Source organism: Lagopus muta, chromosome Z, assembly GCF_023343835.1.
Source record: "Lagopus muta isolate bLagMut1 chromosome Z, bLagMut1 primary, whole genome shotgun sequence".
In the NCBI taxonomy this organism is placed as follows: Eukaryota; Metazoa; Chordata; class Aves; order Galliformes; family Phasianidae; genus Lagopus; species Lagopus muta.
In genome coordinates this window covers 33,553,320-33,570,740 of record NC_064472.1, presented here as the reverse complement: position 1 = coordinate 33,570,740, position 17,421 = coordinate 33,553,320, and the positions used below count along the sequence as shown (strand labels likewise).

The 17,421-nt window shown below is 39.1% G+C and overlaps 1 protein-coding gene across 1 annotated transcript in view; it reads right to left on the bottom strand.

The window, feature by feature from the left end:
* ADAMTSL1 (ADAMTS like 1) overlaps nt 1-14,403 on the bottom strand; it is a 405,621-nt gene extending 391,218 nt beyond the window's left edge. Inside the window, exon 1 of the mRNA XM_048931906.1 lies at nt 14,303-14,403. Within this exon, the coding sequence (XP_048787863.1) occupies nt 14,303-14,386 (84 nt within the window). The 5' untranslated portion in view covers nt 14,387-14,403. The remainder of the gene's footprint in view (nt 1-14,302) is intronic.
* Nucleotides 14,404-17,421: the final 3,018 nt, after the last annotated feature.

The following is a 17,421-nucleotide window of genomic DNA, read 5'->3' as shown; positions in this document are numbered from 1 at the left end:
ATCTGACATGGGAATTCATCTTAAGCAAAGGGGCATCACTGAATTCTTTCATGTGGAAAAAATGGCACCCACTGATCTCCATCGACACTTGCTGAACCTTTATGGAGACCAAACATGAGTGTTGCCTTCCAGCACTGGTGACAGCAACATGAAAGATATCCACATGGCCATGCACCGCTGTTGCACCATAAAATAAAGAGCATCTCAATCAGCTCATCCACAAGAACTAGCAGATTACGACCAGGAAACAGTGTACGGAGTTGAATATTGGCTGCAGTACATTGGAAGCAATGGTATCAAAGTTGGAATATTGCTGAGATCATGCTGAGTGAGTCCCACGAATGCTCACAGACAAACAGAAAGAACACCATGTGTAAGTTTGTCAGGAGGCTGAAGGTGGCAGGACCACATCATTATGGGTGATGAGACATGGTGTCACTGCTATGAGCTGGACAACAACAACAGTCCATGGAGTGGCAAGTTGGAAATTCATCACTGAAGAAGTTCAAGACAAAGCCATCAGTGGGTAAAGTGATGTGGACTGTCTTTGGGGATAGGAAAGGGGTAATCTTTTGGGATTTTCTGGAATCCAGACAAACTACCAACTCTGACTGCTTATCATGGCATTGACTGAGCTGAAGACCAACTCATAGTCACATCAGAGAAGACAAGTTTTCTCTTGCAACACAATAACATCAAGCTCCATACCAGTTTGAAGATCATGGAGTACACTGCCAGTGATGGCTGGAATGTCCTAATACGTCCACCATATAATTCAGGTTTGGCACTTTTTGACTTTTGTTTGGGATGATGAAAGATGAACTGCACAGGCAACATTTTCATAGCAAAAATGCCATCACAGAAGCTGTGAAACAGTGACTCACTTACACTGTGGCAGATTGTTACCAGTGCAGCATGCAGTCCCCTTTTTATGGCTGGCAGAAATGCATAGCTAATGGTGACTATGTTGAAAATTAAGTGTTCACTCAAACATGTAGACTTTTTCAAGACATATTCAATGCATTTTTGGTACCTAAAAATTTGATTAGCAAAACTTTGTTTCTTCATAAGAAGAAATTTCAATTCCTGCTCTATCAACTGGTTATACTGCAGTAACAGGGAGTGAAAAATAGCCATACCTCTTTCCTCTACATCAAATGAAATAAGTTAATCTTCTAAGGTGCAGAAGACTCACTGAGGCAAGAAAGCTAAGGTAGAAGCAAGTGACACCTGCATGAAGGTTTTTTGCAATGTCTCATTTTTCTACCATGAAATAAAACAATAACTACATACAGCGATGTGGATGGGAGTTCTGGTGCAAAATAAGAGTCTTCTGCTCATTTCCCCAGCTACTATTAAGAATACTGAGGAATAGAGGAAGAGCTTGTCTGATTGGCTTCCTTTGGCTTCAAGATACTTGCCCTTTCAAACAGGGCTTTGCAATATCATATCACAATCCCCTTTAGAGGCTTCAAAAATCTTATAAAATCAAAGAAGTTGAATCAAATACTTGGAAAAGTGCTGGTTTTTTTACTCAGTAATTACAAGAGGTAAGGAAACATGAGGAAGAAGATTTATATGGATGAATAACAACAGTTCCAATAGATACAATTTGGTGGGCCCTGTCCACTTCTCTCTTCATGATAGGACCAAACAGAAGATGTATTCCTGGAAGAGCAATTACCAATACTCACATCATAAATTAACACAGAATTAAATCTATTTTAATTTCACAACTTCAATTCAGAAGCAAAAATTCAGAGCAACTTTAAGGCTCCTTTTTATTGTATTATCTGGGACCAACTTGTACAACTAATGTACCATTTTCTTTTGTTGTTAACTTTGCCACTGAGGGGTTACTCGAGTTTTTTTCAGAAATAGAATTCAATACTGCAAGAGAACAAATAATTTTCTTCTAAAAAGAATAGAGAGAGAGTTGAAATTCAAAAGTGATTACAAATTATATTCCTGCTATTGTATTATACTTTAAACTTCCTAAAATTCCACATGCCTATCCAGCAAGATACGATTGTGAACAGACACAGTGAACATAAAAACTAAGTGCACAAGATATCTTAACTGAGTTCTTTTTATTTTTTTTTTTTGTCTTTTTGTATTAGTTAAGAGAAAAATCACAGAATTAAAAAAAAATTATTAATGTGTTCCAATTTGAGTTAACAATGACAAAACTTCATTTCATATGTAGTCACAAAAAAGCTGAAGGATTAAATAGGCAGCTACCATGAATGCAAGGTGTACGTATAGCAAGTTGGAGGGATGAAACATGCAAATGTCAACTTTTAGCTGCATGACAGCTTTATAACTCAGTATTAAATATAGGTATTTTGAGAAGTAAATTTCTGTAATACTCCCTTCTCATATATAATATGTCCTTATTTTTTCTACTGGACAGATTAGAGCCTTGAAGATATTAAAAGACAACAAAATGGATGGAAATTTAGATCTCCCCTTCTTCTTTAATTGCAATTCATCCTCTCTGTATGTGATGCAATTGCACAAAAAGAGTTCTAAGGTTGCTTTCATAAGTTATAAAAATATTTTAACTCCCACATTAATCCCAAGATGTCTTTGCCAAAAAATATGTCAAAACGAAATACAACAGCTAGCAGTTTAATATGTATCAACACAGAAGTCAGATAATCATATCAGCCACAATCTTAAAATCACTATTACATGATTAAATAATTTTGGATCATATGGGTTCCTGATTAACAACATACTAACCTGTGTTTTTTTCTAAACAGCTCAATAAACTACTTTGGTAGATCAGATGCTTGAAGGGACTCTGTGAAGTGTGACATTTCTTCGTTAGCTTCTGATCACTGTTTCAGAACATGTTCTGTCACAGTTGAAATCTAAGGATATTGCAAAAGCTTGAAAAAATTCTAAAAACACTTTTATAAAAAGCCCAGCGAGCACTTTATATAAGGGCTACTCCGAAAGTAATGCCTACTATTTTATCATGTTGGTCCATGACATCAGATGTAGATGTTGGTGGTATGGCAGTAGAGGCTGAGCCTTCCCACCAGTATTCTGTTATACTCTGTTGCTGTGTGGCACATGGTAGTAGAGGAATAGTCTGTCACAATGACATCTGAAATAGAAGCGTGCGTGAAGCAAAGAGGCAGAATTTAATTCCTCCATGAAGAAATGATGGCACTCACTGACATCCATCAATGCTTGCTGAGAATTTATATAGACCAAGCAGAGGATGTGAGCACAATGAGGCAGTGAGTGCTGCATTTCAGCAGCAGTGATAGTGACAGTGGATCACCTCCACTGTTGCAGACTGTTACGAGCACAGCATGCAAGCTCCTGTTCACTGCTGGTGAAAATGAATAGCTACTGGTAGTGACTATGTTGAAAAAGTGTTTTGCAGCTGAGAAACTGCTGTATCCAGAAAAGCGCAAGTCAAAAGTGTTATTTGCTCTTTGTTTTTGTTTCTATGGAAATAAATAGGAGATACTACTTTCATAGCAAACTACATACTTACTCTTCTTCACTTTTTTTCAGTCTGGCTCAAACTTTGAGTAGACATTAGGATACTCAAGCCCTTAGGGTTGCAAAGCCAAAATTTGCTCTATAGAAAAGCAGACACAGACCAGCTCTGAAGATTTGCTTGGAGCTGTCTAAATCAACTTGTGTTTAAAATGAAAACAGTCTGCTTCAGCTTGGTATAGGGAACACAGAAGCTTTCAAAAATACTCACTTCAAAATCTAATGTCAGCAGCATTTATTTCCAAATCACTAACACAAAGTACTTACATAAGGGTTTCAAACATTTTTTAAAAATACACCTGTCTCCTAGTATAGACACGGTCTTGATGCAGTGCCAAGTTATATCAAGAATAGATCCATATACAGAGGACTATCCCCTTTAAAACAGAACCTTCACAATATGTGATTTTGCTACGTGGTTTCTATCTTTCGTCTCATATAACATTTCAAATTATTTTTATGAGATCTTAGGTTGCCTTCTGTATTCTCATGTCTGATGAGGTCTGATGTCATTTACATGGCATAACTGAGAGTTGTAATATATTTGTTCATAATAAACCTGCTCAATATGGATGCAGTAAATAAGAACTACACTTCAATACTCAGAAGTCATTATGAGAACAAAAACATTAAAAATCATTTGTCACTAAGAAGAATTTTCTTTTGGTGAGTAGACATTTTCTTTGAAAATGCTCATCTATAATTTTAAAACTCATTCCTGAAACTGTCATTTAGTAACAACTGTAATTAATTTGTGCAGCTCCTAGTCATTAATGCATCTAGTACCATTTTACCTAGGGCCATTTATCCACAATCAAGGTTCAGCCATTTTTATACTATCTATCTAAAATAATAGCTACATCACTTTTTGGCTTTCTGTCCCCCAGTAAGGTATATCAGTGAAGGGAACTGTAGAAATGACTGCCTGTCTGACATATTTTGCTGTTTTTTTCCTCACAGTGGCTAACAAGCATCCAATTTTCCTGTTTTCTGTTTCCGTTATGTATCCTTTCTGGCAAAAAAAAAAAAAAAAAAAAAAAAAAAAACAGGCAATAAAATAAAAAAGAGATCTTCGTTGTGTGACTGTTCAGTGCCTTGCAGATTCCTTAGTCTTGAAAATAAGATGATTCAGTTTGGTCTCAGAATCATAATAGAAGTTACAGGCAGGCAGATAAACCCTATGCTCAGCCTCAATGAAGAAGGTGATTGTCAAATAAAAAATCCTGTCTACACTACAACCTTCTTATAGTGATGCTCACTGTTTGCTCAGGAAAGATGTGTTACATATGCTATTGAAGATGTCTATGTTAAAAACATCACAACTTTTTTTAAACTGATCCAAATCAGGAAAATTGAATAACCCAAACAATGCAAAGATAAAGAAGTTTCCTTGTCTTTGATGCAAAAAACCTACACTGTAGTTTTGAATAGTAGTATGCTCATTTACTTCAAAATGCAAAACATCATAACAATGTTCTGACGCTGCTTCCAAAATTATCAAAGAATGAATACAAGATGCAGAGGACAGAAGCATTTTTCTGTCCTAAAAATGTTTTTGCAGCACAAGTTTCTAGGTTAACCAAAAAACTGAGTTATTTCCTGAAGGTATGGAACCTGCATTTCTTATATTGCTTATGTTTGCCTACTTCAAATTACAGACATCTTTTAGAGCATTATTCATATACAGACTGACCCAATGAGACATCTTCTGTCTAGCCTGTGTGTGCTTGCCCTGTAGGTGAATGAAGGCAAATTGCATTCAAATGTTGAAGGGATTTATTTTTGTGACTTCTAACTGTAGTAACTCACCATAAACACGTATACAGTTTACATGTGCAAGACTGTACTAACAGCTTTACATTGTCAGACACTACAGGGTAAGTGCACATTTCGTTAGAAAATGAAAATCCTTAGGCAATAGGACAATAAGCTGTAACATCAAAGTATGGAATCTAAAAAGTGAACACAGAACTCGCTTGCTCCTGAAATGAACTTCAGTATGAACCTAAATACCAATATAGATATTACAATGAAAGGCAAAGGTTCTGATCACTCTTTCACCGTTTTCAGCTTCATTACAAAGATTCAGTGAAGGTTAGTTGGTATCTCATAGAGGTTACCCCTAAGCACAAGAGTTTATACAAAAATGTATTTGCAGACAAATAATTAAATATAATGCTGACCAATACCTGAAAAGCATTTCATAAAAGTAGTAATAACAATAAAAAAATAAAAGGTTTGATTCAAAATTTGATAACCACTAACCTCCAGAACAAGCCACTGCTTTCAATTAATTGAGGTAAAACACAGAAACTCCTAGACAGTTTAGAATCATAGAGTCATAGACTTACAGAATCCTCAGAGTTGGAAAGGACATTTAAGAGTCATCTCATCCTACTCCCATGCATTGGACACCCTTAGTTAGATCAAGTTGCTCAGAACCCCATCCATTCTGGCCTAAAAAACCTGGGCAATGTGTTCCAGCACTTCACCACCCTCACTGGTGAAGACTTTGTTCCTTATATCCAATCTAAATCTCCCCTCTTTGAGTCTAAAATCATTTGCTCTTGTCATACCCTGCTAAAGAGTCTGTCCCCTTCTTTCCTGCAGCTCCCTTTTAGATACTGAAAGGTCGCTGTCAGGTCACCTCGCAGCCTTCTCTTCTGCAAGCCAAACAGCCCCAGCTCTTTCAGCCTTTCCACATAGGATCTATTTAAATCCAAGTAAATTTCAGGAGTTTGCGGTTTGACAGCAGTCTTCCAATAAACAGAACTTGAAAAGCCACTGTACAAATTACAGATGAAACAGTATGCTTTGTCACCCTCAAAGTAAAGAATTTTTTCCTCAGATTTTTACAGAACTTCCTGTGTTCCAGTTTGTGCCCATTGCCCGTTCTCTTGACATTGGGTACAACTGAAAAGATCCTGGACCCACTCTCTTGATAATCACCCTTTAGATATTTGTAAGTGTTGATAAGATCCTTTTGATCCAATTTTCCCTTCTCCAGACTTAACAGTCTCAGATTCTCAACCTTTGCTCTTAAGGGAAATATTCCAGATGCCTAATCATATTTGCAGCCCTCAACTAAACACTCTGCAGTAGCTCCCTCTCTTTCTTGAACTGGGGAGCCCAGAATTGGGCACAGTACTCCTGATGTGGCCCTACAAGGGTAGAGCAGAGGGATTCTTGCTGAGAACATTCTTTTTAATGCATTCCAGGATATCACTGGCCTTCTTGGAAACTGCTGGCTCATGGGCAACCTGCCATCCACAAGAATACCTGGGTCCTTCTCCACAGAGCTCCCTTCCAGCAGGTCAGTCACTAAACAGTACTGATTCCTCCCTAGTGTACATTTTCTAAGCATACCAATGAGGATGTTATGGAAGAGTGTCAAAAGCTGAAAACACTGAAATCAAAGTAGATAACAACTGCACTGCCTTCATCTATTTAGCCAGTCTTGACATCCGAAAAGGCTACTAGATTGGTCAAGCACAATTTCTCCTTCATGAATCCATGACTACTCCCGATAATATTCTTTTTTTCCACTTGCTTGAAGATGACATCCAGAGTTACTTACTGCATCAAGTTCCCAAAGACATTGGGGAAGATGATTGGCCTGTAGTTCCCTAGATCCTACTTCTTGCCCTTTGCGAGGACTGGAATGACATTAACTTTCCTGCAGTCTTCATGAACCTCTCCTGTTCTATATAGATTACAGTGTAGTTTGGTAATTGCTTCTGCCCATTCCCTTAGAATTTGTGGGCATATCCCACTGGGGCCCATAGATTTGTGTGTGTCAAGTTTTCCTAGATAATCCCTAAACAAATCCATCTCAACCAAAGGGGATTCTTCCTTTCCCTTAATTCTCTCTCTTATCTCCAGGCACAGAGTTGGTCAACCATTTCCTTGGGACTGATTCTGGTTCCTTTTGATTTCCTTTTAAAATAAATAAATTAATTAATTAATAAAAAGAAAATATGCAGTAATACAAGACTAGTTTTTGGCTCTTAATAGTTACATAGTAGTGGTTCTTGTCCACTGCTGTAGGATCAGAAGTAATTGTTATGATCCGAGTTCCTCTATACATTTATTACAAATGATGGAATTCCTTTTATTTTTGTCCTTCCTTTTCTTCCTTCAATTTTTAGAAAGTATAACTGTGTGTCAAACAAAATAAGTGATCTATTCCTCCCACACTTCACTCCATGGTACATACTTCATATATGCAACTACTTAATATATTTGTTATTAATACACACACATATTTATTTATTAAGCTCTGCCTTATGTTTCCCCAAATGTACTAAACTGTCTCTATTCTTTCCATTTCTTCCTCTCTTGTTAATTTTCTTTGCATGCACACATCCAAAAATTACAGTGACTGCGCATTTTTCTAAAAAGGCACACAAAACAACTATCTTTAAGATTGAGAAGAGTTTAAAGAGTTGAACAAAATTTGCTAGGGCCATGACTCAGAAACACGTGACATTATTCACCAGCTCTTCTAAAGGACACGTTACACTGTGGTTATGTTTCTTAATAAAATGAAAATATCTTGTTTGCAGCTGGGACACAATTGAATGCTTGAGGTACAAAGAACCTTATGGTACACAATAAGATGATAGCAAAATCAGAACACCATAGCTTTAGTTGGAAAAGATCCTTAAGATCACCAAGCCAAGTACCAAAACAATCACCTCCCTAGTCCTGTTGGCCACTGTGTTTCTCATACAAACCAGGCTGTCATCAGGCTTCTTGGCCCCTGGGCACACTGCAGACTTGTGATCAGAAAAGATGTACCAGTGTATTTGAACTGCTATGAAAGGATTTAAAATACGGAACAGAAGCATACAAAGCATACTTGGTTTACTAAGTCAAGCTAATGATGTTATTTTCTATTTGCCATACATCATCTCATTATCAGACTTTATCTTGTTTGATCATCTTTTGGAATACTGCTAAGGCATGTATGGTTATATTTTGTAGGGAAAAAATACTTTTAAGAAGGCAGTGGAGAATAAATGTCTTGAAGTGCTAATTGCAGAGAAAGGACGTTAAATGGACATAGGCTCCTCTTTTTTTGCTTTTTTTCATGTCAAGCAGAGTTTAAGGAAAATACATGATTTCTAACCAAGACTTTCAATGCTACTAATATTAGCATCCAATAATCACAGAAAATTCCTCAATCTCTGGAGCAGCTAGGAGCAACAATTTACATATTTCAGTGCTTCTATGAAGTCCTAGCACTGTTCACTTTGTGCACAGTGTGAACTTCAAAGCAGGAGCAGAACTTCATTTGAATTCACATCATGTTTTTATTAAATAATTTTCAGGGACACAAGTTTGGAACACAGTAATCACAGTAATTGAATGTAGTTTATTAAAAATTACACCTGCAATTTTTTTTAAAAGATATGTTCTTCAATCAATTCTCCTGTCACTCACTCATGATGAGTGCTTCATGTGATACCTAACTATAAGGTTGCATTATCAACCAAATTTTATTGGGAATACTCACAAACATGATTAATTTTTTTCTAATTCCATGAAATTTGTCCTACAGATCTGAAATACAAATGAGACAGAATTTTTAACCAGGTAGACGTAATAAAAGGTTTTCCTTTCAACCTGAGGGGGACAAAGCTATTACAGAAGATTTGGTTATTAGGGTAACATAAAAGAGCAGCAAAGTACATCTTCAGAGACTTGATATGATGTTATACAACCAGATCAGGGCTAGTATGCTCTCATTTCCTATATTTACCTCTTCGTCTGTTATAGCTATTGCTTGATCTCCATTTGGATCTTATAGTTCCCTCGCCCACCCTAAATTTGCACGTGTCCAGATGTAAACATGACTGCAGGATTCAAATGTAACATAAGTTTGTGAATAATTTTTCTTTGCCTGATGCAAAAAGAAGAGGAGGAAGTAGATCTTACTTTTCCTGACATGTGCACGTATTTATATATGGCCTTTTAAAATGTGCAAAGATGCTGATGTCTTAAATCTCTGTTCAGCTGCAGATACAGAGCCTTGTAACTTTGACAAATGTAATCTCACTTTCAGAGTATTAGCAACAGACGTTTCCAATGTCTTTCTCTTGCTAAACGTCTTGCTAAACGTCTTTCTCTTGCTAAATTTTAAACCCTTCTCCCCGCAGAAGATAAGGAGGCTGAAGCCTTCTTGAAAGAAAGGCCACTAAAATTGCTTTAAATGACAAATATTTTCCTTCATACTCTGAATTCTCAGAAACAGCCCTTTAATTTTGCATGAAATTTTCCTCAAAATGTTTGGTTTAAGCCAGATGTCTTACATGGTAAAAAGCTAGCCTTCTCTTCATCAAATCTGTAAGTACTCCACAGCTTTGCAGAAAAGACAACTTTGCAGAAAAGGATCTAGTGGTCCTGGTAGAAAACAAGCTAATGATAAACTACTAAAATGTCCTTTTGGCAAAGAAGGTAAATGATATCCTGGGCAGCATTAGGCAAAGTGCTGCCAGCAGTGATCCTCCACTGCTAAGGCCACACCTGGAATGCTGTGTCCAGTTTTGGGCTCCCAGGTACAAGAGAGAGAGAACTACTGGAAAGAGTCCAGGAAAGGTCCCAAATACAATGAGGGAACTGAAGCACCTCTCCTGTGAAGAAAGGCAGAGAGAGTTGGGACTTTCAGCCTTAGAAAGAGAACACACCAGGGTCTGCACATGTCAGCGTGTACAAACAACTAAAAGGAAGAATGAAGAAAATGACCCCAAGCTCCTTTCAGAGGTGTCCAGTGGCAGGCCAGGAGGCAAAGAGCACAAGCTGAAACACAGGATTTTCCATTTGAAGATCAGATACCTCTTTACTATGCAGTTGATGGAGCCCTAGCACATATTGCCCAAAGAGTCTATGAGTCTCCTCTTTGGAGACCTATAGAAGCTGCTTTTACATGGTCCTTGGTAAACTGCTCTGGGTATTCCTTCTTGTGCAGAGGTTGGACCAGATGATATCAGAGGTCCCTGCCAACATCAACCAGCCTATGATTCTGTGATTTTAATCAGAATGAGGGAGTGAGTCTTGCAATTTAAAATGACAGGAGCTTCAATGATATCACAGTTGATGATGAAGGTCTTCAACTGTGAATATAACCAAGAAACTACTATTTCTACCACAAAGTTAAAAAGACAATTCCAATCACAAAAGTGAACAAGTCTTTTCAAGTATTTTACAAAAAGAAGAAATGTCTTCAGATCTACTCAAATTTAGTATTATCAGCACTCAACCATAATTTTGTTATAATTGTGGTCATAACACCACCAAAATACAAAAAAAAAAAAAGAAAAAAGAAAAAAGAAATCACAATACAAATATTATTTTGATAGTTACAAATAACTTTCAAAATGATTTTACATGAAACATATAGAATCATGTTCCTATTTCAATACTGGCAGACTAATTGAACCATACAAATTTAATACTTGCATTCTAATAATTTGTCTTCATCTCTCCATTTTTTTTTATTTTTTTTTCCTATGGTTTCAACTAAAATGCTGCCAGGCTTAAGCAGATTGACCTCCAAATACAAAATGCTCTTTTTTTCTTCTCTTTGAATATACTGATTAAATATAAGTTTCTATTTCAGCAGCTTTGAACAGCTTACTTTCAGGCTTTATTCAAAATAAGAAAAATTTGTAGTCTTTTCTGGACAGTGGGATGCAGACACACCGGATTCACATTAAGCAGATAAAAAGATGAAATTAGGTTCTGAAAACAAAATTTACTTTTATGTCATCATATGTCCAACCCTAACAGTTGGAATCAGTGACAGTCTTCTCCAATGTAAATGATTCTATGATACTAACATGATTCTATGAAAATAACATAGAAGAGGGTTTTCATCTCCATGTGATCTACTTGCTAATGTAAAAAATACCTCCACTTCATTCCCTCACATATTGTAATATATGTTGTGCATGAATAAACAGGGGAGCATGTATCAGCTACATGGCTTGAATAAGAAAATAAGATAAATATGAGGCACATAATGTTTAGGAGTAAGGAGGTAAGCATGAAAATTCAATCGCCTTCCAACTTCTTTACACAACTTATGGACAGTAAGTCGATTAATAAGTGTGAAATTGTGTGCATGCGTCCATGGAGCTCATACATGAAGTCTTAAGCAGAGCTAAAAGTTGTGTCTTCTACAATAACTGTTATGTCACAATGCAATTAAAGTGCCAGTTTATGAACTTTTGTTGGAGTATCCACTCTAATCTCTTCAACAGGATTGCAACAGGAAATAAAAATTAAAAATCACTGTGAGGACCACTCTAAAAATTTTAAAGTTGTTGGTAGTCCATACTTTAGAAAGAGATAAGGAAACTGAAATGCAGTATGAACACAGGTCAACTCCAGCAAGCTAGCACCGAATTACAACTTGAAAATAGAGTTTGGACCTATAATTGCTAATATATCTTACTTATTGCTAATTAAGAGACCAAACTTGGTCTAGTTCATGAAATCCTTATAAAACAGTAATAACAATATCACCTAATTTAAAGACCCTGTTCAACCCTCCTTCAAAAAATAATAATAATAATAATAATAATAATAATTAGTAACTATGCTTCTTTTTAGCATTGTAGGTTTTATCAATATTGTCCAAAACCTAAATTTGTGGTCATGATTAGTACATAATATACGCAATATACAGCACATGAGTACATAAAAATATTAATTTTTCATCCTAACTTAATCTAAAATTTAGATTAGTACTATGAGGTGTTACAGAATTACAGCCATTCTCAGTATCTTCTTTATGATACATGCCCATGCCTCTGGGTGCTTAGTAAAGAGTAACTTCAATCCCTACTTCATCTTCTATTTCGCATTACAAGTGCTAGTAAAACAACAGGAGGCTTGCTGGGCTGATTATGTTTTTGGCCGTATGAAATGCCCATGAGGACAACTGATTTTATTCACACCATCACTGTGTAAATTTGAGACTGGAGGCAGGACACAGTGCCAAATTCTGCTATTTCAAGAGTAACACTATCTCAATAACTAAAATGAAATTAATGCAGCTAAGCATCCAACATAAAAGCCAAAGGAAACTCAGTTGCCTTTTTGTTCCAGCTCTCAGACCTCTGCACTGCATCTCACTTGCTCTATACTTTTTCAAAAGTAAGCCTGAATATTTCATATTTGCATGTTAAAAAAAAAAAAAAGAAAAAAAAAAAAAAGCATGAAGCTATTTTAATTCCCCACAAAGAGGAGCGGCTTGCAAAAAAGAAGGCAAGCAGGTGCACAGGGCCAAGGTAAGCAAGGACAGAATCGAGTGCCAGCAGAGTTGAGCTCAACCTCAGATGTGGGAACAGAGTGGTGGCAGGGATGGTGGCAGATGAGGTTTCCATTGCAGAACCATGGCTATTATGGCACAAGTGACTCTACCAGAAACAGATACCAGATCTTGTTAGAAACTGCTTTCCATGTGCCAGCCTGTGCACTCCTGAGGTACACCAGAGCTACCACCATACCCAGTAGCTTTTTGCCAATGTCTGTTCCAGTGGGAATTGTGATCAACTTCTGACTGCATGCCTACAGGTGTGCACAGATATCACATCTCACCACCCACTGGCACTGCAGTGAATCATCTCCTCTGCAGAGGTCAGGAGGGATTTAGCAACAGACGGCAGAGATCCAGCATTAAAGTTTTTCTATCAAAAGAAATTAGGGGCTTTACTCAGAATTACTGGGCTGACCACCTTATGACCATACAGATATTACAGATGTTCAGGGGAGGAGTACCAAAAAAACAACAACAACAACAACAACAACAACAAAACCAAAAAAACAGAAATGTCCCATTCATCAGCAGCCCAAAGTTATACAGAGAATAATGTTTATTACAAGTGATCATGTACGCTACTTGTTTTTTATATTTCTTCAGCATTGCCTTGTTTTCTCTGCATTAAAATTAGGTAATGCCTTAAATACATAAAGACCATCATGTTTACTGCAAACATGCTATCACTTACCTAAATTACATCTTAAAACTTTAAAACTTTAAGAACAAAACCAAATGGGAGTGATTTAGGAGAGCCATGTTCACACTTGCTTTTCTTTAGGGCACATACAAAGCTGAAAGTGAGTTCATTTACTGTCTCTGGAAGGATGAATGGGGCACCATCAGAGGGGCTATTTTTTTATTATTATTTATTTACTTCTTTACTTTTGGCTGCAGTAGGAGAAATAAAAGCTGGGCAATAACAAATCGATAAGTAAGTAAAGAAAACTACCTGTAGAGCATGTCAGAGGATGTAAACTGCATCCAGGATAAATGAGGTGACGCATCCCAGTTCTGCACTGTGCACCCACAATGAAGTACCCGCTTGAGAAACGCAGCCACAGGGAACTCCCTTATACGTCTTATAGAGCGCTTCCTCCCCGAGGGAGGATGAAAGCCACTCTTCCGACACTCGGCGGAGCTTAGTAGTATCTAACTTTGGCAAAGGCGACTCTCCCTTCCAGCAGGCTGCACAACCAGCCTCGCGCCGGCTCCCGCGGACCTCCGCCCGGAAAGCACAGCTGTGGGGCTGAGTCTCTGCCACCCTCCGCGCAAGGCATGAATTGCGAGTGCCGGCAAGCGCTACCTGCAGCCTCGGGAGGAGACGAACAGCCGCAGTCCTACAAACCGCGTCCTCGCCCGGACAGCGCTCCCCGGCCGGAGACCGGAACATCCCGGCGGCCGCAGGTGCGGAAGCCCCGTCCCAGCGCTGCCGTCCCGCAGTGTCAGCCCTCTTACCTGCGCTGCGGCGGCGAGGAGCCCCAGGGCGAGGGCGAATAGGGGTGCGGCTGTTCCCCGGCGCTGCCCCGCCGCCGCGGCCATCCTTCTCCCGGGGCAGCCCGCTCCGCCGCTCCGCCGCTCCGTGCCTGCCTCGCTGCCGCCCCTCAAAGCCTCTGCGAGCGATGCGGGGTGCGCGGCGCCTCCGAGCCCCGCAGGGCAGGGAGGTGCGCGGGGGCGCGGCCCTCCGCTGCCGGGCGGCGGGGAGGGAGGAGGGGAGCCGCCGCCGCCGCCTCCGGTCCGCCCCCGTCCGCCGCCGCCGCCTCCCCCGAAGCTCCTCCGGGACACGGATGGAGCGGGTACGGCAGGCTGCCACGGGGCGAGAGGGCAGGAGCGGGGCGTCCCGGAGGGAGTGCGGGGTGTGCGGAGGGAGGGCACAGGGAGTGCAGGCGCGATCGGTCTTCAGGATGGGACTCTGAGTGTTGGTGTTGGAAGTCAGGGACGGGACATGCAGGTAGGAATGGAGAAAGCAGGCAAGGATGGGAAAAACAGGAACAGGGCACGCTACCAGGGTTGAGATGTACTGTAGAGTAGAGGGCAGAAGGGTCAGTGAGAGCAGTTACAAGATCTGTATACCCGGGAACAGTCCTCCACCTGCCACGCACCAGTCTGCTCTCTTTGACATGCCTGCAAACTATGCTTACGAGCGCCTTCAGGCGCAACACGCTGAAATGCAAGGGACGTTCACACTACCCAAAGCTCCCTGAGGGAGCAAAGCCCCTTCACAAAGCTTCACCTCAAACTTCTGCTTGAAGACGTTGGCTGATACCTGCAGTTCTTACCTTATGTCAAAGGAACAGTCAGAATGCCAGCTGTGGCAATCAAACGAGAATATCAACCTGACTGAATTTGTGCTGGCAGTTTGTCAGAGGTTTGTGGCAGCTCCTCTCACAAAACCACAAGAATATGTTATTACACAAGTTTCTAAAGCTCCCACCATGAGCCTATTTAAATGCTCCCGTAGCGTCTGGGCACATGTATTTACATACTTGGATTATCCCTGGAAAATGCACACCTCATTGAATAGCCAAATAAATCATATAGGAATCCTAAATAAAACTATATGTTGATGAAGTAGCATGTGCACTGACTGAAGACTGCCACATCTCTTCATTTTTTATGCCTTATGTCAGCCATGGTTGAGGAAGTGAAGGCATATTGGTTTTAATACCTAGATCTGAATGTGAAATCCTAACAGCTCCTTCACTTTCAGATTTATAACCTACTTCATCTGATAACACTCTACAATCTGTTATTTATACAACAAACAGAAGTGCTATGGGTAACATTTTAGAAATGTTCTTTCAAGTGTTGCTACATAAAGCACAGTAGCTTAAATTGAAAAGTGCTTGCTTATTCAAGTACACCCAGGAATAATCTATGAATATGCATGATAGATGAACTTCTGAAATTTTTGTTTTCTTTCTAAAGACATATAGCTGGGCAAATATGTAAACATTCAGTTCTTGTTTTTATTAGTATATAACAGAGGCTAAGGCTTCTGTATGGAGTGCATGTCTCAGAGTGGCTGAAAATATGTTGTAAATGCCCCATGATCCAAGAGACACCATTTGGCTGAGCAAAACATGACATCTGATTTGTCAAGAATTAGCTGTATACAAGTTTCATTTTGCAAAACATGCTTATCTGAAAAGGCTTTGGAAGATTTAAGATCTTTTAAGATCTGAGAAAAGATCAAAGTTTTGTGCACAGGAAGGGAGCATACATAAGGAGATCTTGTAAGCAATGACTTCTTTTTCAGAAAAGTGAATGGGTTAACGACTCTGAAGTCATTTTTTAGCATTAGCCAGAAGAAAGCAAATAACATAACAAGAATAAGTTTTTCTCCACATTTAGAATGCAGACAAGGTATGCTGTCAGAAGACATGACCTCCAAGTAAGCATAATACATGGTAAGTTGCAGTTAAATTAAACCTCTAAGGCTCTAGGCTTTTACCTACATTGTTCTTAGAACTGCACAGCAAGCTTGGCCAGTCTGCTCCTCTGCACTACAGTATTGTCCCATGGTTCTTGCTCCTTCAGCATCAATTCTAGCGGCCCAGGTTTTCCAGTAGCTCAGGACTTACAAAATGGACATATTCTGTTAAGATTGTCATAGCTTCTATTTAAATACTTGCTTGAATAGAACTTGCATTAGTGAGCAGCACCTTGTGCTGTGAGTACACGTTCCTTTCTGTGAGTGTAGACAGTTGTTCCCTTGCTTGGATAGTTGGAGAGTTGTGACTGTCAAGTCCCCAGGTGTCCCACAAGATAGGCAGGCCCTTCTTTCCCAAATGTCATATGTTGGTCATTGTAGACAGTGAAGAGCCCCAGCACTTCTCAAAGAATATAGATAACACGTTGATAAAACTTGCACTTTTCTTCCACTGCTTGCCACTGATACATTCAGCAATTTTCAGCTTGTTTTCCAGTTTCTTTACCTAGCACGATTTCAGGTACAGAATGGATGATGTACATTGTATGAAGGAGTAAAAACAGGATTACACACCTGTTGGCATCTGAGCTGACAAACACTTAAAGCAGCTATTCTACTTCTCATTGTCATCCTTCTTGGAGGCACTGAGCCAGCAAACACTTGGTTACACCACAGAAGGTCTTTCAGTCTTCAAAGTCTTTCTATGGTTTTATATTTTCATATTCAAATCCACAGTTCATTGGAAGCGGTTCGGAAGTAGAGAAGCCAGAATTGTAGAATCTAACAAATTGGACAAAGCATTGAAGTGTTTCAGATACTCGATCTCTTGATTTTGGCTCATTTAAAACTGGCACTCAGTAAGTGACAGCATTTGCTTTTCAGAGCTTATAAAAATGACACCACAAACTGTTAAGACACTAAATAAATTAGTGCAAATTCATTGGGTTGGTTTGTTTGTTTGTTTTGGTAATTTTTTTCTGGGCTTTGAATGTATGCTTGTTTCGTGGAAAAAAGCCTGTTCTTTATATGAGAGTTCCCAGCAGAGGCTGCATCTAAAACACTTAACATTCCAAAGTATAATAACGCATATAAACTCTGTTGGGTGAGGCTTTCTGGGTGAGGCTTAGCTAGCTATATGAGATCT